Genomic DNA, 22982 nt, shown 5'->3' with positions numbered 1-22982 from the left:
TCCATCAGTCAGCGTCCAGGCCTCACAAGAGTACAGTAAGACCAGAAGGACCAGGATCCTAAGACTCAGATGAGCACCACACCCCTCTAAAGTTAATCCGTCGCCCCATGCATGAGTCCAAGTCTGCAATAATCTCACCCTCCAGCTCCAGAACCCTCACCGAGTCAGACGCCATCAGGAAGTTGTCATACCAAATCATCCACCTTGCAGTGATGTCGTATTAGGGGGCGTGGCCTCTTTGATTGACAGCGTGGAGCTGTTACTTCTCTAGGTGCCACCCTCTGGACTGAACATAGCGGCTGTGTTTGAGCTGTCTGAGCCTTGTGGAGAGGTTTTCATGCTCCTGCTGTGGACTAACAGACCAACACTCTCTGAGAGCGCCAGAAGAGGCCTGACTGCAGATATGACCCCGTGATGAGTCATTAAACGCAGCAGCGCTCCTTTACTCATGAAAAATGTACAATTAAAAACATCCTCTGCATTTATTGGAGCAATTTGGATCCTAATGTTTTGTTCTAAATTGTTAATCAGCCTCTGAGACGGCAGGACTCCAATATCTGATGAAGTAAAAACTAAAAAACTAAATTCATAATAGAGCGTGCTCACATCAGGAGGTCTGCACACATACACAGGCAGCCGAACTAAATGAGAGAGAACTCTAAAGAAGAGCTGATTTAAATGTTTCATAACGACTCTACAATAACACACCAGTCTCCTAAAACACTGCTGAGAGTGACACACAACACTCTGAAGACACACAAATGAACAAACGCCAGACCTGCATCATGAATGGTTGCTAGAGGAACATCCATGCTGGATAATCAGACACAGTGGTGACTCTATGTGACCATACTTAGCATCGATAATCCAGCTTTAGTGTCCATCTGTATATTTGAACTGGCTTTCCTGCCAATCATTTCCAAGGCTCTCTGGCTGACTGAGGCCTTCATGCCCAACCAGAACGTGACGGTCACTCGTCGTTGGAGGTGTATGATAGGATGATGGCAGATTGTGAAGAAACAGAATGTGTGATCACCAACAGTCCTCAATCACACCACGGTCCTGGAGTCCTGACTGGGCAGCATCAGCAACAAAATCAGCTTGATTACACGATGGTCTTAGTTTCCTGGAAGCATGTGAGCGACGTGGCATGGCAGAGCAGCAGTGATACGCAACCAGTGGCTCTGGAGCCACATATGGCTCCTTTATGTCTTCATTTGAAACATTATTCCCCCAGAAAAGCTTAAAAAAAGGGAAACTTTGACCTCAGAAAAGTCCATTGCTATTTGTACCCTGCACTTATACAGCAGGCTTCAATTGTCAACCTTTATTTCTTGTCAGTATATTTCCATTGCCCTTATTTGTAATTTTTGTCTGTTTTTATCCTTCTTTGCTCTTCTCTTACAATTAAATGTCACTTTTTCCCATTTTCCCCACCTTTCTGCTGCTTTTTGCCAATGTTAGTTATTTTTGGCTCATTTTTCCCCACGTTTTTGCTGCCTTTTCCCGATGTTGCTTATTTTTCACTCATTTCCCCCACTTTTTTTGCCAATTTTGGTTATTTTCTTACTTATTTCCCCCACCGTTTTGCTTCTTTTTGCCAATGTTAGTTAAGTTTACCCGTTTTTGCCACGTTTTTGTTGCTTTTTTTCCATTTTTGCCACCTGTAAGTTGTTTTGTTTTTGTCACTTTTCACCCAGTTTTTGCCATTTTCTGCCTCTTTAACCCCTGTTCACCCATTTCTGGCCTCTTTTTTCAGCTTTTTACCTATCTTGCCAGCTGTAACTTATTTTTATTGCCACTTTCACCCACTTTTCACCACCTAGATTGTGACTCTTGTAAAGATTTTTTTCTACAGTGTGGCTCTTTGGTTGAGCAGGGTTGAGTAACACTGCTTTATTTTATAGGCATTTGGTCCATTTCTATTCAAGGTTCTTTATTGGTACCCAAAAGGGGTAAATTTGTTACAGCATCCAAGAGACAAAACAACAAAAACAACAATGGTTCACAATACAAGACACAATCTACAAAATACGTTAAAAGCTGACATTAAAATGCCCAAACAAAAATTGAAGATTAAAACCAAGTCATGATGAAGTGCTCTAGATGACATCTTCTATTCTCCTCTAAGTCGTTATAGTAACGGCTGAAGAATGAGGAAAGATGGAGATGACAAGGTATCAGGAGTGTCAGACAGGTACATCCTGCCTGTCTTTACTTTTCTCACTCACAGAGCTTGTTAGTTTGATTTGGAGATAGTTTTTGATTGTATCCAAATCTGTGTCTGAAATTTAATTATTTCAACTCACACACAGAACCGTGCTGGACGTGGGGAAAACAGGCGAGCCCTCTATTCTCTAGATTTCCCTGAGCACCATGTCTCACACATGTAGTTTGACAGTTGTTCAAACTCAAACAAAATCAGAACCAAGACATGTCACAGCCAAGACATGCATCTCACAATGACAGTCTGAGACAGGCCTAATGCTGGAATGCTGTTAGGACAAGGTGTAAGACACACAAATGAACCACAGTCCTTAAATGCACCACAGACCTGAGCCGTGCTGTTTGTCCTTGAGCCTGTTAAACACATCTCAGACATCGTGTTTTTGTTCTTTCTAACTTTGTCTGGGTTTAAATTTGTGTCCTGTGTGTGGCCACCAAGCCTCTGTGTGTGTTTGTGTGTTTTTGTGTTAATGTGTGTGTTGTTGATGCAGGGCTTTGGCTCGGCACAGACATCCTTAGTGGAATGAAGAACAAAGAGAGCAGCTCTTAATGAGCTCTGCCACCGCTCAGACCCAAACTAGGCCAGCCAACAGGCCGGGTGTGTGTGTGTTGGAGTGTGTGTTAGTGTGTGTGCTGCATGGTGCAGGAGCAGCGCTGGGACCTGAACAAACCGGAGCTGTTACCCGGTGTCCGGGCCGACTCAGCAGCTCTGCAGTGTGGGAATGTTTCTGTGATGTTTGTTCTCTTAAAAGTCCCCAAACACCTTTAACAACAACAATGATGACAAAAACAACAACAACAAGCTCAACATGCTCTTTAGTGAGTCCTGCACATACTCCTGTAACTCTGTCAGGCTTTAATGAACAAAAGGATCAAAATGCACACAGCACACACTGTGTTTTATCACCACACACTCCTCTTTCTGCTTCTCCAACCCTCTAACTACATTACCCACAATGCAACTCGAGCACCATGACTGGTTTATGAAACATGGGTGTAACTGGTAAGGAGCCAGTTCCATACAACTTCCCAAAGGTTGACAACTATGGCCAACTATGTAACGAAAAAGGAGGGGACAAGGCTCCAACATCCCCAGCTTCACCAACAGAGCATACTGTTGAAGAGGATGTAATCAAAACTAATGAAGCATTTCTTCTTTGCTTTTGATGCTAAAACATTCCATCCTTGCCTCTGAAAATCATGTCAGCAATTTGTTTAAAACATTCCATCCTTGCATCTGAATATCATGTCAGCAATTGTTTAAAACATTCCATCCTTGCCTCTGAATATAAAATAATCAAAGCTTCTAAAACATTCCATCCTTGCCTCTGTATATATTGTGTCACCAAAGTTTATACAACATTCCATCCTTGCCTCTGGATATACTAGTAATGCAATCAAAGCTTCTAAAACATTCCATCCTTGCCTCTGAATATATAATGTCACCAAAGTTTATAAAACATTCCATCCTTGCCTCTGGATATACTAGTAATGCCATCAAAGCTTCTTAAACATTCCATCCTTGCCTCTGAATATACTAGTAATACAATCAAAGCTTATAAAACATTCCATCCTTGCCTCTGAATATACTAGTAATGTCATCAAAGCTTATTAAACATTCCATCCTTGCTTCTGGATATTATAGTAATCTCATCAAAGCTTATAAAATATTCCATCCTTGCTTCTGGATATATTAGTAATGTCATCAAAGCTTATAAAACATTCCATCCTTGCCTCTGGATATACTAGTAATGTCATCAAATGTCATCATTAAACTTTCCATCCTTGCCTTTAAATATAATATCATCAAAGCTTATTAAACATTTCGTCCTTGCCTCTGGATAAAATATCATCAAAGCTTATAAAACATTCCATCCTTTCCTCTGGATAAAATATCATCAAAGCTTATTAAACACTCCATCCTGCCTCTGGATAAAATATCATCAAAGCTTATTAAACATTCTGTCCTTGCCTCTGGATAAAATATCATCAGAGCTTATAAAACATTCCATCCTTGCCTCTGGATAAAATATCATCAAAGCTTATTTAACATTCTGTCCTTGCCTCTGGATAAAATATCATCAGAGCTTATAAAACATTCCATCCTTGCCTCTGGATAAAATACCATCAAAGCTTATTTAACATTCTGTCCTTGCCTCTGGATAAAATATCATCAAAGCTTATAAAACATTCCATCCTTGCCTCTGGATAAAATATCATCAAAGCTTATTAAACACTCCATCCTGCCTCTGGATAAAAAATCATCAAAGCTTATTAAACATTCCAGCCTTGCCTCTGGATAAAATATCATCAGAGCTTATTAAACATTCTGTCCTTGCCTCTGGATAAAATATCATCAAAGCTTATAAAACATTCCATCCTTGCCTCTGGATAAAATATCATCAAAGCTTATTAAACATTCCATCCTTGCCTCTGGATAAAATATCATCAAAGCTTATTAAACATTCCGTCCTTGCCTCTGAATATAATGTCATCAAAGCTTATAAAACATTCCATCCTTGCCTTGAAGAAGATGACCTTCTTTGGCCTGTTGGAGCATGAGGCCCCAGACTACCTTTACCTAATTTCCAAACAGCCTTCATACAGAGAGTCTCTGTTTCTGGATAAACTTATTCAGTAAAAGCGGCCCGTCAGACACCTGAAAAATAACTGCAGCTTAGCCTTACATTTCAGACACTTTGGTAAATTTGTCAGGAAGCTTTGGACATGTTTCTCTTAGTAAAGATGCAGGTTTAAGAAACTTCAGCATCCACTTCACTTCTCCAAATTATTCTCAAAAACCTGGAAACACTGAGGCAGAAAAACTTTAGATAAAAGTAAAACCAACAGTAACATATTCCTTCTGTTCTCAGCTTCTTTGTCCCTGTTGACACTTGAGGCAGAACTCAAACTGGCACCAACACAACAGTGGATGAGGAGCCCCCTCCATCTCTGAATAAGTTCTCTCATAAACTCTAAAAGTTGCTCTGAGTCCTCTGCCAGCTCTCGGCTCATCACTGCGAGGAATCAACAGGCAGCAGGAGGCTTCATTATCTCTGCACCGAGCCGGGAGCAAGCCTCTTACCTTCAGTCAGACCCATGTGGATGCTCCAGTAGTTCTGCAGACACTGCAGCTCCTTCTTCATGCCTCTCTTGCAGCGACAGTCGTACAGCGGCGAGTCCTGCAGCACCTCCAGCGCCCCCTGGCATTCCTTGGAGGCCAGCATGGCGCTGCGCTCTTTGTCCCCTCCGGAGAGGCACTGACGCATGATCCGGTACCGGGAGCTGCACTGGCTGTTCTGGTTGCACAGCTCAGACGCTCGGACGCAATCCAGAGGTTCCCTCCAGCCGGGGGGGCCCAGCTCCGAGTCACACACACACACATCTGGAGAGAGAGAAGACGGGAATGAGGAATTATACTCTAATGAGGCTCTGTGTGATTGACTCATCAGCCTGGTTTACATACAAGGATGTTTATTTTTAAAACCTTAACAGCATAAATAATGACCACACCTACACCACTCTCACCCCCCTTCTCTCCAGCCCCCTTTCCTCTATTCCTTCATACTTCCTGTCTACGTGGCCCCAGAGCTGCAGTGGATTCCTCAAACCAACGTCAATGAGACGATGACAACCTGCTGATTCAGAATAAACATGTCTAATAAATACTGTCAGTTTGCAGCCTGTTTATAACGCGGTCCTCGCTAGTGAGCTATAGTGTGAGGGGAGAACATTTGCTATGTTTACACCAGAGTTTCCATCAGCTGGTCTTCTCTCGTCTTTGGCCGGTTTCACAGGCAGATGACCAGAAGACAAAAATATCGACGGCCAAAATGTCAGGCTGATTCCAAATAAGGAAACACTGATTACACATTAAATTTTGTGTTACCTTGAAGATTTATTGCAAAAATCCTTCAATGTAAACTTAAAGTAATTTTGCTACAACCTACTTCCTGTTTGGTGCTGAGGTTGTCTAGCTACGTAGCACAATACATGGCTAATTTAGGAGGTGAACATTCCAGGGGAATGTAGTTACTGAAGACTCTGCAGGTAACTGAGAGTATTGATGCAGGTAATAAAGAAGCATAGACACAGCCGAGTGGCTAAAACAGCCATGCAGCAGTCAGGATGAGGGGGAGTCAGCCAATCAGAGAGCTGTACCAGACTTCAATGCTCGGGTCAATCTACCCATGGGACGACTCCAGGAATACCCCAGAGAAACCACGATGGTTGAATTTATCATTGTAGCCGTGGTTACAGTTGAGCTCATCAGTATGAGGACTTATATGGGACAGATTCAATTCCCATTTGGAATACTGAGTTTCAAGATTGTGTCCCATTTTTGCAACCTTTTTAAACATTTAACCCTTTAAAGCCACTTGTATCCTATTTCTGCCACTACTCTGACACTTTCAACAAGTCTTTGCCAATTTCACCCCATTGTTTGGCCACTTTTTTTTAATCAATTTTCGCCCATTTCTAACTTTGTTTTGCCACTATTTGCCCAATTTTGCCATGTCTGTTCATCACTTTTAACCCATTTTTGCCACTTTTTAGCAACTTTAACCCTTTTTTGCCACTTTTCTGCCACTTGTGATCTATTTTGCCACCTCTTTGACACTTTCAACCCATTTATGCCACCTTTTTGCCAGTTTTTGCTTACTTTTGCATTTACTTTACCACTTTTTGCCCTTTTTTTCAAGAGTACCTTGCTGCAGACATGATGGCCGACATACATCCAATCCATACCGGAAGTCTCAGCCGGAAGTCCGTACGTCTAAGGTCAGGCTGAGGCATTAAAACCCGAGTGGTTAGGTTCAGGGTAAGGCAGTGGGGAAGGTGATATATCTGAGATCCAGCACCAAGGCTTAGGCTTAGGCGTGAAAAGGACTGACAACACTGGCAGCTGGGTCCAACACCAAGAAGAAACTTCCACTTGGGACTTCCAGCATGGATTGGATGTATAGCGACGCCCATGTTGGCCATCTTGACTGCAGTTGGGTCCCTCTCCTTTTTTTAATCACTTTTATCCCATTTTTGCAACCTTTTTAAACATTTAACCCTTTGAGACCACTTGTATCCCATTTTTGCCACTATTTTGACACTTTCAACAAGTTTTTGCTAATTTCAACCCATTGTCTGGCCACTTTTTTTTTTTTACCAATTTTTGCCCATTTCTGACTTTGTTTTGCCACTATTTGCCCAATTTTGCCATGTTTTTCATCACTTTTAACCCATTTTTGCCACCTTTTGCTCACTTTTGCCATCTCCATGGCCACGTTGACTGTAAAATTATCTGAAAAATGTATTCTGTATTGATTTAAATATGGTGCGCCTTGAGATTTTGGCTTAACCGTAGGTGTGCCTTGGGTGAAAACCACTGTTCCATGGTGATTGGGACCAATCAGAGCCAGCCAAAGATAAAAAAGAGGACACAGGTGGAAACAATAAGAAAAAAATCGTCCTCTATGGCCCATGTAATAAAAGAGGACGTCTGTGCTCCTAAAGTGGGATTATGGTGACAGTTTCTGCTGTAGCTGAAAATATGACGTCTATTACCTGATTGTGCTTAAAATGGTTGAGATTTTACAGCTTTTTAGAATAAAAATGCAGGCGGAGTTTCTCCAAACAGAGGACATTTTTAGCCCTAAATACCAGCCAAAGAAACTTTTCCGTACCTTTTAGATTATGGCTGTCCTTATGCTCCACATTCTCCCATTAATTCATTCCTTTTAATGTTCGAACATTGATTCTCCTTTAGTATTTCTCATTTGCTCCCTTTCATGTGTTCCTGTGGCTCCATATTTAATATCCTGTGAGGTGAAACTCGGGGCAGACCAAACTTTGTTCTCAGCTCGCTGAGCGAACAGCAAACAGCGACGGAAACTCGCAGAAACATTTGAAGGTTTTTGTTGACTCTTCATCAGGACAGAGGAGCCGCTCAGAGAGACGCGCTGATACGACGGGTTCAAAGTCTAAGGACTGAACCTGACAGACGGCGCTCAGGGGTTAGTGATCACCATCATCCTAAAGGAGACTGTGATCAAGGAGAAAAGAGAGAAGCTTCTGGTCTGGAGCTTGTCTGCAGTTCAGGAGTCTAATCCCGTTATCATCCAACATTTAATCCAAGATTTAAAGTAGACATTCAAACCTGCGTTACAGAGAATCTTCCCATTAAGATACCTATATCAATCTAAATTAGCTCTACCTATGTCATGGAGGTATATTCAGTTGAGAACTTATATTTGGTTATATTTCATAGCCTTAAAACTGATGCCCAAATGCAATGGTCCACCCTTGTTCTCTATGTTTGGCTCTTTCAAGGGTCCAAACCACAACATTTACCATTAAATTCAGTTTTGTAGTTGAGTTCTTTTTTGGAAATTTGGGTCAAAATTTTCCATTAAGGAGGTGGCAGTGGGTTCTAGGGCTAGACCGGTTAAAGACAAGCTCTTGGGGTTACCTCTAAGGAGGTACATCTTTGAAAGTGCCTCTCTATGTGGGCAAAATCTGAGAAAGTACTCTCAAGGTGATTCCAATAGGAAAAAGTCTGACAACGTGCACTTTAGGTTCCTTCCAAGATGACAAAATGTAAGAAAGTGCCCACTAATGCATCCTCCAAGTGGACAACATTTGACACCGTGCCCTCCAGGTGTCCCTATGATGCCCTCAAAGCAGTTTAAATTTGACAGGGTGCCTTTTTTGTGTCCTCTAGGTTCCTTCCAAGGGGGAAAATGTAAGAAAGTTACCTTTGGGTTCCTTTCAAGTGGTCATAGTGGGATAATGCACCATCTAAGAGATTCCGAATTGGAAAAAAAATCTTACAATGTGTCCCTTGGTGCCTTCCAAACCCCACAGTGTGCCCTTTCAGGTCCTTCCAAGTGACAAAATGTCATCAAGTGCCCTCTGATGCAACCTCCAAATGGGTCAAATTTGACAGGGTGCCTTCCGAGCGGACAAACTCTGCCAAGGTGCCCTTTAGGTCCCATCTAAGTGGAGAAAATCTGGCACTGGCACTCTAGGTGCCCTTTAAGGGGTTAATGTAAGAAAGTTCCCTCTAGGTCCCTTTTAAGTTGACAAAATCTGATGATACACCTTTTAGGAGATTCACAACTGAAAAAAAAAAAATCTGACAACCTTCCATCATGGTGCCTTCAAAGTGGACAAGGTCTGATAATGTGCCCCAAAGATGCCTTCCAAGTGGACGAAAATTGACACCGTGCCCTCCAAGTGCCCCTAGGATACCCATAAAGAGGGTCAAAGTTGACAGATGTCTTTTTTGGTGCCCTCCAGGGCAGTCCATGCAATAAACTTCTCTCTAGGTTCCTTTAAAGTGGACAAAGTCTGACAAAATGCCTTCTTGGAGGTTCAGAATTGGAAAAAAAATCTGACAATTTGCACTCTAGGTGCCATCCAAGTGGTCAGAATGTAAAACAGTGCCCTCTAAAGTGCTCTTTAAGTGGACTGAATATGGGAGTGTGCCCTCCAGGTTCCTCCAAGTGAGTCAGATTTGACAGAGTGCCTTTGTTGGCCCCCTCTGGTTGCCTTCCAGGTGGAAAAAATGTAAAAAGTTCCCCAGAGGTTCCCTCCAAGTGGAATCAATCTGACATTGTGCCCTCTAAGTTCCTCCTTGCATAAAAGGCTGTAATTATTTCAGTGTTCAGTAGAAGCTGAAAGTAAAAAAAAAAAAAAACACCTGAAGACAGGCCTTTAGGTTCACAGTAGAGCCACTACTGATTAGGGCCGGGCAGTTCATCGCAAATTAGATTAAATAGTAATATGGTCTGTTGTAATATTTCTTTAACATGAAATGTGTCAAATATCAGTCTAATACATTCTTTCTTGCAGCATGCAAATGATAATACCTTTCAATAAAGCAATTAGTATCAAATTTGCAATATGGGAATAAATAACTAGTTCATTCTATCTAATATTGATAATCATAGCATTAGTAAAGGAAGTCACAATCCAGCTGTGGTCAGCTCATCTCCTCCACCCCAGCCTCCTCATTTATAGACTGAAGCTCCACCTCCTCCACCCCAGCCTCCTCATTTATAGACTGAAGCTCCACCTCCTCCACCCCAGCCTCCTCATTTATAGACTGAAGCTCCACCTCCTCCACCCCAGCCTCCTCCTTTATAAACTAAAGCTCCACCTCCTCCACCCCAGCCTCCTCCTTTATATCATAAAGCTCCACCTCCTCCACCCCAGTCTCCTCCTTTATATCATTAAGCTTCACCTCCTCCACCCCAGCCTCCTCATTTATAGACTAAAGCTCACCTCCTCCACCTCAGCCTCCTCCTTTATAGACCAAAGCTCCACCTCCTCCACCCCAGCCTCCTCCTTTATAGACTAAAGCTCACCTCCTCCACCTCAGCCTCCTCCTTTATGGACTGAAGCTCCACCTCCTCCACCCCAGCCTCCTCTTTTATATCATAAAGCTCCACCTCCTCCACCCCAGCCTCCTCATTTATAGACTGAAGCTCCACCTCCTCCACCCCAGCCTCCTCCTTTATAAACTAAAGCTCCACCTCCTCCACCCCAGCCTCCTCCTTTATATCATAAAGCTCCACCTCCTCCACCCCAGCCTCCTCATTTATAGACTGAAGCTCCACCTCCTCCACCCCAGCCTCCTCCTTTATAGACTAAAGCTCACCTCCTCCACCCCAGCCTCCTCCTTTATAGACTAAAGCTCCACCTCCTCCACCCCAGCCTCCTCCTTTATAGACTTAAGCTTCACCTCCTCCACCCCAGCCTCCTCCTTTATAGACTAAAGCTCCACCTCCTCCACCCCAGCCTCCTCATTTATAGACTGAAGCTCCACCTCCTCCACCCCAGCCTCCTCATTTATAGACTGAAGCTCCACCTCCTCCACCCCAGCCTCCTCATTTATAGACTTAAGCTTCACCTCCTCCACCCCAGCCTCCTCCTTTATATCATAAAGCTCCACCTCCTCCACCCCAGCCTCCTCCTTTATAGACTAAAGCTCCACCTCCTCCACCCCAGCCTCCTCCTTTATGGACTGAAGCTCCACCTCCTCCACCCCAGCCTCCTCCTTTATAGACTAAAGCTCCACCTCCTCCACCCCAGCCTCCTTCTTTATAGACTCAAGCTCCACCTCCTCCACCCCAGCCTCCTCTTTATAGACTCAAGCTCCATCTCCTCCACCCCAGCCTCCTCCTTTATAGACTAAAGCTCCACCTCCTCCACCCCAGCCTCCTCCTTTATATCATAAAGCTCCACCTCCTCCACCCCAGCCTCCTCCTTTATAGACTAAAGCTTCACCTCCTCCACCCCAGCCTCCTCCTTTATAGACTAAAGCTTCACCTCCTCCACCCCAGCCTCCTCCTTTATAGACTAAAGCTTCACCTCCTCCACCCCAGCCTCCTCCTTTATAGACTAAAGCTTCACCTCCTCCACCCCAGCCTCCTCCTTTATAGACTAAAGCTCCACCTCCTCCACCCCAGCCTCCTCCTTTATGGACTGAAGCTCCACCTCCTCCACCCCAGCCTCCTCCTTTATAGACTAAAGCTCCACCTCCTCCACCCCAGCCTCCTTCTTTATAGACTCAAGCTCCACCTCCTCCACCCCAGCCTCCTCTTTATAGACTCAAGCTCCATCTCCTCCACCCCAGCCTCCTCCTTTATAGACTAAAGCTCCACCTCCTCCACCCCAGCCTCCTCCTTTATAGACTAAAGCTCCACCTCCTCCACCCCAGCCTCCTCCTTTATAGACTAAAGCTTCACCTCCTCCACCCCAGCCTCCTCCTTTATAGACTAAAGCTTCACCTCCTCCACCCCAGCCTCCTCCTTTATAGACTAAAGCTTGTTGCTCCCTCACATTCAGATTCATGCTACTGTGGATTCATTGCTTCATTGTTTTTAACATACATTTTCATTTCTGAATCCATCCATTGGGGGATTCTAGCCATGTGTTCTCTGGAAAGTCAAAGCAGCTGCTGACTAACTGAGGACATCTTTACATCAGAGCCTTCCACACCAAGTTAAACTGCAGATCCATTTTGCAATAAAATGCCCAACTATATGATGAGTGCTCCTGGCTGAATGTCGGTTATAATATAGAAAGATTATTGCTTGAATTTGTTCAAAAATGCATTAGTTGAGGAACCTAATCACAATCGCATATCTGGAAAAGAAACTGCAATTCAATTATTTTTGGAAATCGTTCAGCCCTACTGCTGATGTTTGCAGAAGTAGTTTTATTTTTACGGAAAATGTTTTGACAGTAGTTGTAGCAGTGATTTGCTTTTGTCAGTCAACAAACCTAAAATCAAACTGAGCACTCTGGCAGGAACAGTAGATCTTCATAGGATGAAACATGACAGTGTCTATAAAAGTTTTATTTCTAAATGTCGGTGCTCTCCTGGCTCATGCCTTCCCTTGTGCCCGTTCACCTCATCTTAACTTCCCACCCATAACATACATGTCAGCTGGTGCCAGAACTAGTGGTTCTTTCAAAATAAAAGCACCGTAATAGCAACAGCAAGTCTGTAAAAACAGGTTTTTATTTTTACCAAATTTGCCAAATGGTCCTGAACCACTGACTGTGAATCAGAGGATAACTAGTACGCTGCAGAGCTGAGCAGCACATCTTTAAGTGATACAGAGATGTCTGGAAGGGCCCCACCATGGGAGTGGGCCCTCAGCATCTTCTGTTTTTGTTTTGACGGAGGCCCTCAGGCTGCAGATTTACATACTGTATTTAACATCTAGTAGAAACAATAAAAGCTGAGAGGAGTTTAGAGAGCCTCAGCTGTCTGACACACACTAAAATATCTCCTCCGATCGATTCATAAAGAACACCGGCTATAATCTATACATGAAACCTTTTATTTAACAGTTGATTGTAAATCTGCTGTCTGCTGGTGTTTTATTGTCTCAGCCGTGTGGAGTTTCTCTCAGCTGTTCTTTGAAAAGAGATAAAAACTTTGAGCTCCTCTCTGCTCAGAGAACAACCTCTGACTTTTAATCCTCGACCATGCAGGAGAGAAAATGAAACAAAGAACATAGCCAGTGTTAGTGCAGTTTAAACATGCATGAATGTGACAGATCCATCTCTAAACATGTGATGGCAGTGGGCATCTTCACTGTCTGTGTTAAAGGGCGTTTTAATAATAAGAATAATATCTTGAATTTATATAGCGCCTTTCACGAAACCCAAGGATGCTTTACAAGAAACAGATAAGAGATGGACAAACTAAGAGAGGGGTAGGATGAGTGTGAGGGCTGGTTTAGTGAAGACTGTAGGCTGTGGTGAACAGGTGGTGCTTGAGACTGTTTTTGAAAATGTCAAGAGATGGAGAGCTACGAATGTCTGCAGGAAGAGTGTTCTCTCCTGCATCTATAAAGCTTTAAAATGGCAGCGAATAAGACAGAATAGGTACTAGACTATGCCTCACACCTTGTCCTAATTACATGCAAAAGGAATGAGCATCAGGGACAGAACTGGCTTAATCAGACTCTTATTAAAGTATCCCAAATGCTGCAAGCATGTAGAAACACAAAGTCATGCAATGATTTCTCTCTGTAGTTCACATAAGCATGGACAAGGAACAAGGAAAAGGAGAGATGACTAGGTACCAGGAGGGATGGACAGAAGATTTCCCAGATTTCCCTCCACATTCCTCAGAGCTTGTTAGCTTGTTTTACAGAGCGTAAATATGCAGTAATAACATCCATGCCTCTGACTGAGATGTTGTTGATGTTGTTTCTCTGTGAACTGTCTTATCTATTTAAATAAGGGCACTAAAAGCCCCAAAATAAAAATCTACCATCAAAACTCTTTAAACTGATAAAATGTGTTATTTTAACAACCAACACTGCAGCTGTGGTAAAAATCTGCGTGTTTCATAGTAAAGGAGTGGAGGAGAAGAATATTTCTGCACATGGTCTGCACAAAAATATTGACAAAGCTTCCTTACATAAATGTTAACAATGCTATTTCAATGTTTAGACTGCATACAGGAGTTTGCCTGCACTATAAGGCACCAGTGTTGCATGCAAAGTTTTTAATTTTGTTGCCATGGGGTTAAAAAGCTGTCAGTATTGATTTCACCTGACTTGTGTGAACACTTAGAATGTAACACAGTCCTAATCTTTGGCGTTTTTGAGTATGCAATGTTGAAAATAACATGCATGTAAGTAGTATGGATGTAAATCTATCCTCCATCGTTCAGATTTGAAGGGAACACTTTGTGTGTTTCCCATTTTTAAAGCAAACAGTCACTGTGAATCTGCAAAACTCCCTGCAGGAATCAAGGGGAAACGAGGACACTTGCAAACAAGATTTAACAGGATGTTTCTCAGAAAGATTTCATGTTTAATCAGAATTTTTCTTCCCTGTGTCTGCTAAACTCAAAGGGATAAAGCCTTGGATATGTCAGCCCACTGTAAACAGTGTTCTAAAAGGCTATTTATTTTAAGTCTCTCCAGCAGAGGTACATCAGAGAGAATACAAGTTTGCAAAGTGCAGAGGAATAATAAGTCAGAGGCTGCAGAACCTGCTGGAGATATTTGGAGTTTTTCTTCTGGATTAAAGTTACCAGAAATTCTGCTGCAGTGGCAGGAAGGTGTCAGACTGATGCATATCCAAAATATATGACTTTAAAAACCAGAAAGCTAAGAGAAAAATGTGAAGAGTAGCAACAAGAACGTAGACAACCACAACACAAACATAAGGAGTCCACGCTAAAGTGAAAACAACTCTGGCCTCCTGATGGCCTTCCTCCAGGTCTGCCCTCTCCCTCCAGCAGGCCCCTACTCTACACATGTGGCTGCCCAAGGTCTGACCCACCAGATCCTGGGTGCCCAGCAAACCCATCATTACATGCAAGATTCCAAATCTGCAGTTAATCTCAGCCTCGGTCAGCGGATCGATGGATTACTCTGCTAAGGTAGGTGAACTGCTCTGAAACTTCAACACTCTCACCATTCACAGACACAGAGTTACGTCTGGGCCTCTGTCTCAGCCCAGGACACGTGCATTCCCAACACTTCAGCCTCCTCACCCAGCGAGTTAAGAGAGAGGACATCTAGATCCTCCACAAGGATCACAGCATCATCAGATGATCACCAAATGGCCCGCCACAGTTTGCTGCCCCTGTTGCCCTCCCCATTATCCAGTCCATGCAGGTACTGAAGAGCACAGGGCACTGATCATCAACTGATGGCCCGGGGGCCACATCAGGCCCCCCAAAGCTTCCTGTCCAGCCCCCGAAAGATCATTAAATTCAGAAAAGGAGGAAAAGAAGATTTTGAGAGTGTCTTTTGGCTTTAAATTTCTGCAGCTGTTAAATCCAACCCACAAAAAATAACACTGAAATAGTTTCAAAATGACTTGATTTACAGTCATAATTAGTCGACATTTAAAAAAGGGCTAAGGTTGGCTGAAGTTCTGCAAAAATAACCAGATAATGTGATGAAGAGATTAAAATGTGGAAAAAATGGAAAAAGAGGGAAAAGGCTCAAAAGGTATCAAAAATTGGTTAAAAATGACAAAAAAATATTGCAAGAAAGTAATGGAAAGGGGTTAAAAATAGGCAAAAATAGAAGAAAAGTGGCAAAAGTGAATAAAAGAGTGGCACAAAGGGGATAAAACATGCAGGAAAGTGGTTTAAATTGAGTTAAAATCTTTCAAAAATTGGGTTAAAGAGGCAAAAAGTATCAACAATGGGTTAGAAGTGGCAAAAAATGGCTTTAAAGTTGCAAACGTTGTTGAAAAATGTCATGAAAAAGGTGGCAAAAATAGAAATGTGGCAAAAAGTGGATAAAAGATTATCACAAAGGGGATAACATGCAGGAAAAGTGGTTCAAAAGGGGTTAAAATCCTGCAAAAATTGGGTTAAAGAGGCAAACGAGGACAAAAAGTATCAAAAAAAGGGTTAAAAGTGTCAAAAAATGGGTTAATACTGGTGCTGAATGACAACGGTGGAGGGCCTGTTCTCTGGGATTTTCAGGGGTCCAGATTCTGTTTTCTGGTCTGTCTCCATGTGGCCTGCTTCATTATAGATAACAGGGACAGATCTAAAACTGTTCTTTGTTTTGAAAGAAAAACCAAATACTACTGCAATAATACGTTAACCAGAACAAAATATTTCTTTAATTTTGTTTATGTGAAAGTCCGGCCCCCAGAGTTTCTGTTGATACTAAATCTGGCCCTTGTGCAGACGTACTTGATGGGGCTAAGACTCACCCCTGCCTCACCCCAGAATCCCCTTTGAAGAAGTTAGAGGTGGATCCACCACACTTCACAGCGCTCTCTAGACCAGAATATAGGGCTGACATCAGCTGGAAGAAATGCAAACATCTGCAACATGAAGGGCAAATTAGACGGCAGCCACAGCGACACAGATGCAAACAGGCACAACACAAACAACAAGCACATGCAAGTTAACCCGCCAGTAAAGGAATGCAAACAGCTGCAACACAAACGTACAATATAAATACACTCAGCATTCATTTTAGAATATGAACATGAATGCACACAGCGGCAATAAGAATGCATGTAGCCAGAGCGCAAACGCTAACGGCCACAACACTCATCCATGTAGCCACAAGAAGGATGCAAGTAGCCGCAATCCAAAGACAAACAACTGCAACACCATGCAATCAGCTAAAACACAAACGAAAACAACTGTAACACCGATGCAAGTAGCCATGCAAATGCAAACAGCCGTGAAGCAAATGGAAGCTGTAGCAACGTAAAAAGAAGGAGCTGGCATTTGTTAAAGGTCTACACTACAGGATTATGATGCAATCCTTCAGTGTTACTCAACCCTACTAAACCAAAGAGCCGAATTGTTGAAAAATACCTTTGCAAGAGCCACAGTAGAAGTGGTGAAAGGTGGCAAAAATATAATAATAAGATGAAGGTGGCAAAAATGTTCTTAAAGCGACAAAAATGGGTGAAAAGGGGTAAAAAATAGAGAGGAAAAGTGGAAAAGGGTCAGAAAGTAGTAAAAAATGGGTGAGAAGTGACAAAAAAAATGATATTGGCGTAAAATAGTCCAAAAGTGGCAAAAACGTGGCCACAAAGATGAGTGACAGGTGACTAAAATGGGCAAAAAGCAGTCAAGAGCGGCAAAAATGGGCAAATAATAGGAAACAAGTGGTATTTAGTGGCATGAGGTAGCTTAAACGGGTGAAAAGGGGTGATACAGGGCAAAAATAGGATAAAGGTGGCAAAAAGAAGTGGCTACAATGGGCAAAAAGTAGGAAAAAAGCAGTATTTAATGGCAAAGTGTAGCTTAAATGGGCGAAAACTGGAAAAAAAAGGTGAAAAAGGGCAAAAATGGGATGAAAGTGGCAGAAAAAAAGGATAAATAGTTGCCAAAAAAGTGTCAAAATGGGCAAAAAAGTAGGGGAAAGGGGGTATTTAATGGCAAAAGACAGCTTAAATGGATGAAAATTGGATAAAAGTTGCAAAAAGTGGCAAAAATGGGCCAAAAAGTTGAAAAAAAATGGTATTTAATGGCAAAGGCTAGCTTCAACGGATGAAAAGTGGAAAAAAATAGTGAAAGAAATTTCCATTTTATAAGGTTTTCTGGAGGAAAAATATTTAAATTAAGCCATTAAAGAGCCACAAATAATCACAAAAGAGCCACATGATGAGGATCACTGCTTTAATATCTTAAATTAAATCGCAGCAGCTTCAACAGAGCTGTTGTTGAACATCCCATGCCATGCTGAGTCCTATATGGCTCAGTAAACCATCCACACTGTAAACATACCACACATTTAGAATAAGTCCATTCATTAAAGATCTGTCCTACATACTATTATCTTAATTTAAATTTCTGTTCCTTTAAGACGACTTCAACAAGCCTGACCTCACCAAACGTAGAAGCAGATCTCTCCAGAGTAACCCGGTCATGTTCAGGTTAGTGTGAAGCCTTGTTAACGCTGACCTTCCTCTCCATGCTACAGTCAATCTGAAGGACTGAAATGCTGTGTTCTCCCAAAGCTTCCTCCCTAAAGGTCCCCCCCCCCACAGTAAACATCATCACAATAACAGGGGTCATACTTCATTATCATCAGCTCATGGGGGAGGAAATCTGCTCAGTATTCCAGTCAGGGTGGTTTTAAATCTGTTAGAATGTAACATCCTTAAGTGTTGGCTGCAGCCTCGCAGACAGAAACATTTTATTTCATCTGTTTTGTCTCGTTAAATGTCAACAGATCTAATTAAGGAGACACAGTAATCATCATCATCAGTCTGCAGAAAATTGGACGTTGCCTCGGCTGGAGCTCATGAAGCCATTAAGACGTGTACGGGGAGGCTTCGCCCTCCAGCACAAACATGGACACTAAAAATCCTGTGTTATTTCTCCTGGTTTTAGGTCTGGAAATGCAAACATGACATAATGTCTTTGTGTTTAAACCCCACATGGAGGACCCTTTATGCATCCTTCAGTCCGTTTTCTCAACTGTGAGTAGGAAATATGTTTTAGCTTAATGCCTCAAAGTCATGAATTTCATCTGGCAAACCAACAGGACTGATCCTGATTCAGCTTTTGAGTCAGGCTTTTCAAAATAAGAGCTCAAACAGCCTTGTGGGCAAAGTTAGGAATAACGGAGCTGTTTCTCTTGAAGGCAGAAGGTTTCAGCACCATGGACAGCACCAAGCCTCATTAGTACTACAGACTCAGGCAGTGATGGAGACGGGTTAATGATGCTATAATCCTGTTTACAGCTCTCTTTTCCCTTGGTTTTGTTCTAACGTGAAATCATTTTTTTCTTTCTGATGTTTTCTTCTGTGCTGGTTTCCATTTTGACTGATTCCCCCAAAAATGTTTACCTTTTGGTCAGGAAGTTTCCACTGTAATCATTAAATAAAAGGGACCCTGGATATGTTTTTCTTCTTCTCAGATGTATTGTTGGTTAAAAAAGAACTTAAGAGGTGCATTACTGCCACCTACTGGACTTGGATAGCAGAATTAGAGCAGTTAAAGAAATGTAGCCACATTTATGACAAAAAATCCCACGCAGGATGATGTCAATATCTTGTTAGTAACACTGTAATCTGGTGTTCTGGTGTGAATACATGCATTGTGTTGGAGATCACACATGAGGCCAAAAAAGAACTATTGTAAACATTAGTATGCATGAGCTGTAAATATCAGTCTATATCAACTGTAAATATCAGTCTATATCAGCTGTAAATATCAGTGTATATCGGCTGTTAATATCAGTCTATATCGGCTGTAAATATCAGTCTATATCGGCTGTAAATATCAGTCTATATCAGCTGTAAATATCAGTCTATATCAACTGTAAATATCAGTCTATATCAGCTGTAAATATCAGTCTATATCAGCTGTAAATATCAGTCTATATCAGCTGTAAATATCAGTCTATATTGGCTGTAAATATCAGTGTATATCGGCTGTTAATATCAGTCTATATCGGCTGTAAATATCAGTCTATATCGGCTGTAAATATCAGTCTATATCAGCTGTAAATATCAGTCTATATCAGCTGTAAATATCAGTCTATATCAGCTGTAAATATCAGTCTATATCAGCTGTAAATATCAGTCTATATCAGCTGTAAATATCAGTCTATATCAACTGTAAATATCAGTCTATATCAGCTGTAAATATCAGTCTATATCAGCTGTAAATATCAGTCTATATCAGCTGTAAATATCAGTCTATATCAGCTGTAAATATCAGTCTATATCAACTGTAAATATCAGTCTATATCAACTGTAAATATCAGTCTATATCAGCTGTAAATATCAGTCTATATCAACTGTAAATATCAGTCTATATCAGCTGTAAATATCAGTCTATATCAACTGTAAATATCAGTCTATATCAGCTGTAAATATCAGTCTATATCAGCTGTAAATATCAGTCTATATCAGCTGTAAATATCAGTCTATATCAGCTGTAAATATCAGTCTATATCAGCTGTAAATATCAGTCTATATCAGCTGTAAATATCAGTCTATATCAACTGTAAATATCAGTCTATATCAGCTGTAAATATCAGTCTATATCAACTGTAAATATCAGTCTATATCAACTGTAAATATCAGTCTATATCAGCTGTTAATATCAGTCTATATCAACTGTAAATATCAGTCTATATCAGCTGTTAATATCAGTCTATATCAGCAGTAAATATCAGTCTATATCAACTGTAAATATCAGTCTATATCAGCTGTAAATATCAGTCTATATCAGCTGTAAATATCAGTCTATATCAGCTGTTAATATCAGTCTATATCAGCTGTAAATATCAGTCTATATCAGCTGTAAATATCAGTCTATATCAACTGTAAATATCAGTCTATATCAGCTGTAAATATCAGTCTATATCAGCTGTAAATATCAGTCTATATCAGCTGTCTTAATTATGGATGTCAGCTTCAGTTTCATCTTTAGTAAATTTTTAAACATAGGAATCTGAGATATTGGCAAATTCCATCAGAGAGCATCTCTTTGTCAAACTCTTAATTTTATTCCTTTCATAATAAATGGCAGAACTTCTCTGACCAATGGTAGAAGGTTATTTTAAGTGTTGAGATGATTTCAGCCCTTTTAAATTAACAGACATGTAAATGTGTCTCTTATCCTGCCGTAGAAACAGTCGTGACAGAACACCGAGTAGATATTAATGTGACAGGTCATTTTTCAAGCACTGCTGATAACAGGGTTAAAATAAAGCTGATGAATGAGTGCATGTATGGTAAGGTAGCAAGGGAGCATTTTCTGATTTTTCTTAAATCAGTGGTTTAGCCGGAGGAATGCACACTGGCAAGGAACTCTGCATGCAACAATTAGATGAGGAGCTGAGCCTCCTGAAGGTCTAATCCTAACACGCCCCTCATTCTGATTACATTGTGCATCCCTAGATTAAAACTCACATTATGGTATTTAGAAATGCTGTGTAAGAGAAGAGTGTGAGCTTGATTAAACTGCACATGCGTGCTGGGCTCCTGAATGACCATTAATGAGGAAATTCAAAAGGAAACATGCGTTACTTTTATTTGTAACGGGAGGATGCAGGCACCTTCGCAAAGCAACGAAGGGAGCAGACAACCCACCACAAGTGGACGACCTCTGCAACCAGGCGCGCGCACAAACTCACGCGCACGCTCTTTCCCTGAATAAGGGTGTAGAAAAACCATGAACTGTTAACTTTGAGTGTTTTCGGAACTGCTTCAAAACATGAAGGACAGCCTGAGCCCGCGTTAAATCAGTCTCGTGCACCTCTACCAGGATGATAAAAGGGGCACACGCGCGTGAGAGGGAGAGGGGGGTGTGAAGGAGGTAAAGGGTGATGGGGAGAGAGTCAACCCTCCCCAGGGAGCCAAAATCCTCTAATGAGAGCAGAGACCCCACCTGGAGATCCTCTGCGCTCACCTGTCAGTGTTAGCTCGTGCACGTCTCTGTGTATGCGTGCGCGCGCGTGTACTCACCCAACAGAGACAGCAAAGTGATGAGAGTGATCAGGATCATGTCGCGTGCAGTTTGTAATCCACAGAGTCAAAAATTGAGTCCGATCCCGTTCACCCCCGCGTGCCTCTCTCTCGCTCTCTCTCACGCGCTCTCTCGGTATCTCTCACGCGCTCTCGCGCTCTCTCTCTGCGCTGGAAACCAGTGCCGACATGATGGAGATGATGGCACAAACCCCTGGAGACGGTGTTAACGGGGAGCCTGGACCCGGGAAGAGCTGTCCGTTAACGGCGGCATGTTCCGGTGACCGAGTATCCACGGAGCATCTCATCCACGAGCAGAGAAACGAAGACTTTTTCACGCCGTCAACATCCCGCTGCGTCGTCCCGCTCTGCTCCAACTTTGCTCGGTGTGACCGTGATGCGAGTTTCACGGAGGACCGCGTCGCCCTCGCGCTCCTCTTCCTCTCACGCAAACATCACTGGAGATAAAAACACTGACGCTGATGATGATGATGATGAGGGTTATCAGGATCGATTAAGTCCACATCCAAGCAGCCTGATGCGTAATGGCACGCGCGTCTCCCTCGAATTTCGCTCCTAATCCACTCAAGCTGCCTCGCGCGTCCGCTCGTGGCTCCTTCAGCGAACCGAGCGCGAGCGACCACTGAGGAAAACCTCGAAACCACCTCCTCCCCCCTTTCACTCCCCTCCTCTACACACCGAAGGCGCGTGTCAGCCCCGGAGGAGGAACCATCTCTCTCTCTCTCTCCATCCTCTCACCAGGTGTCTAACAAGCAAAACGCGCGCGCACGGACTCTACATGATGACCTGGGGTGATGCAGCGCGAGGCAGCATCAAAGCGAAAGAGCCCAAATTCATTTCAATGCCCTCGCTTCCACAACTGCAGAGTCACGAGCGCATCTTCAGACTAAATGAATTCGTTATCGAGTTCTTTGATAATTCCTGTTTTTAATTTCACTCCCAGCGTCTCTACGAGACCACAGGAACAGAGAAATGTAAGGTTGGTCTGCAGGCATTCCTTCAGAGCAGCATCAACCTTCACTGTGAGGAAGGTCAGCCTGGCAGCCCAAACACAGGGCTGATAAAACTGTCATACACTTGTTGCTCCAAAGCTGTGATTAAAAGCTCATCTCCTCATCAGTGGAGGAAGAGGGGGAAGTTTTTAAGAAAACACATCCATTTAGTTAGGATTAAAAATCAGATTATAATCTGGGTAACCCGAAACATGGGGACTAGTTAACACCCGAGCACCCAGCTGTCAGTAGACCTTCAGACAGACATTTGGGCTTCAAATATCTAAAGATGGGTAA

The 22982-nt window shown here is 42.4% G+C and overlaps 1 protein-coding gene across 1 annotated transcript in view; it reads right to left on the bottom strand.

Annotated features, from left to right (window-relative positions):
• gfra2b (GDNF family receptor alpha 2b) overlaps nt 1–21794 on the bottom strand; it is a 195203-nt gene extending 173409 nt beyond the window's left edge. The window contains exons 1-2 of the mRNA XM_041811059.1: nt 21673–21794; nt 5312–5611 (exon numbers count right to left, since the gene is read on the bottom strand). Of these exons, the coding sequence (XP_041666993.1) occupies nt 5312–5611; nt 21673–21712 (340 nt within the window). The 5' untranslated portion in view covers nt 21713–21794. The remainder of the gene's footprint in view (nt 1–5311; nt 5612–21672) is intronic.
• Nucleotides 21795–22982: the final 1188 nt, after the last annotated feature.

This window comes from Cheilinus undulatus, linkage group 17 (assembly GCF_018320785.1).
Source record: "Cheilinus undulatus linkage group 17, ASM1832078v1, whole genome shotgun sequence".
NCBI classification, from domain to species: Eukaryota; Metazoa; Chordata; class Actinopteri; order Labriformes; family Labridae; genus Cheilinus; species Cheilinus undulatus.
This window is presented reverse-complemented; position numbering and strand designations above follow the sequence as displayed.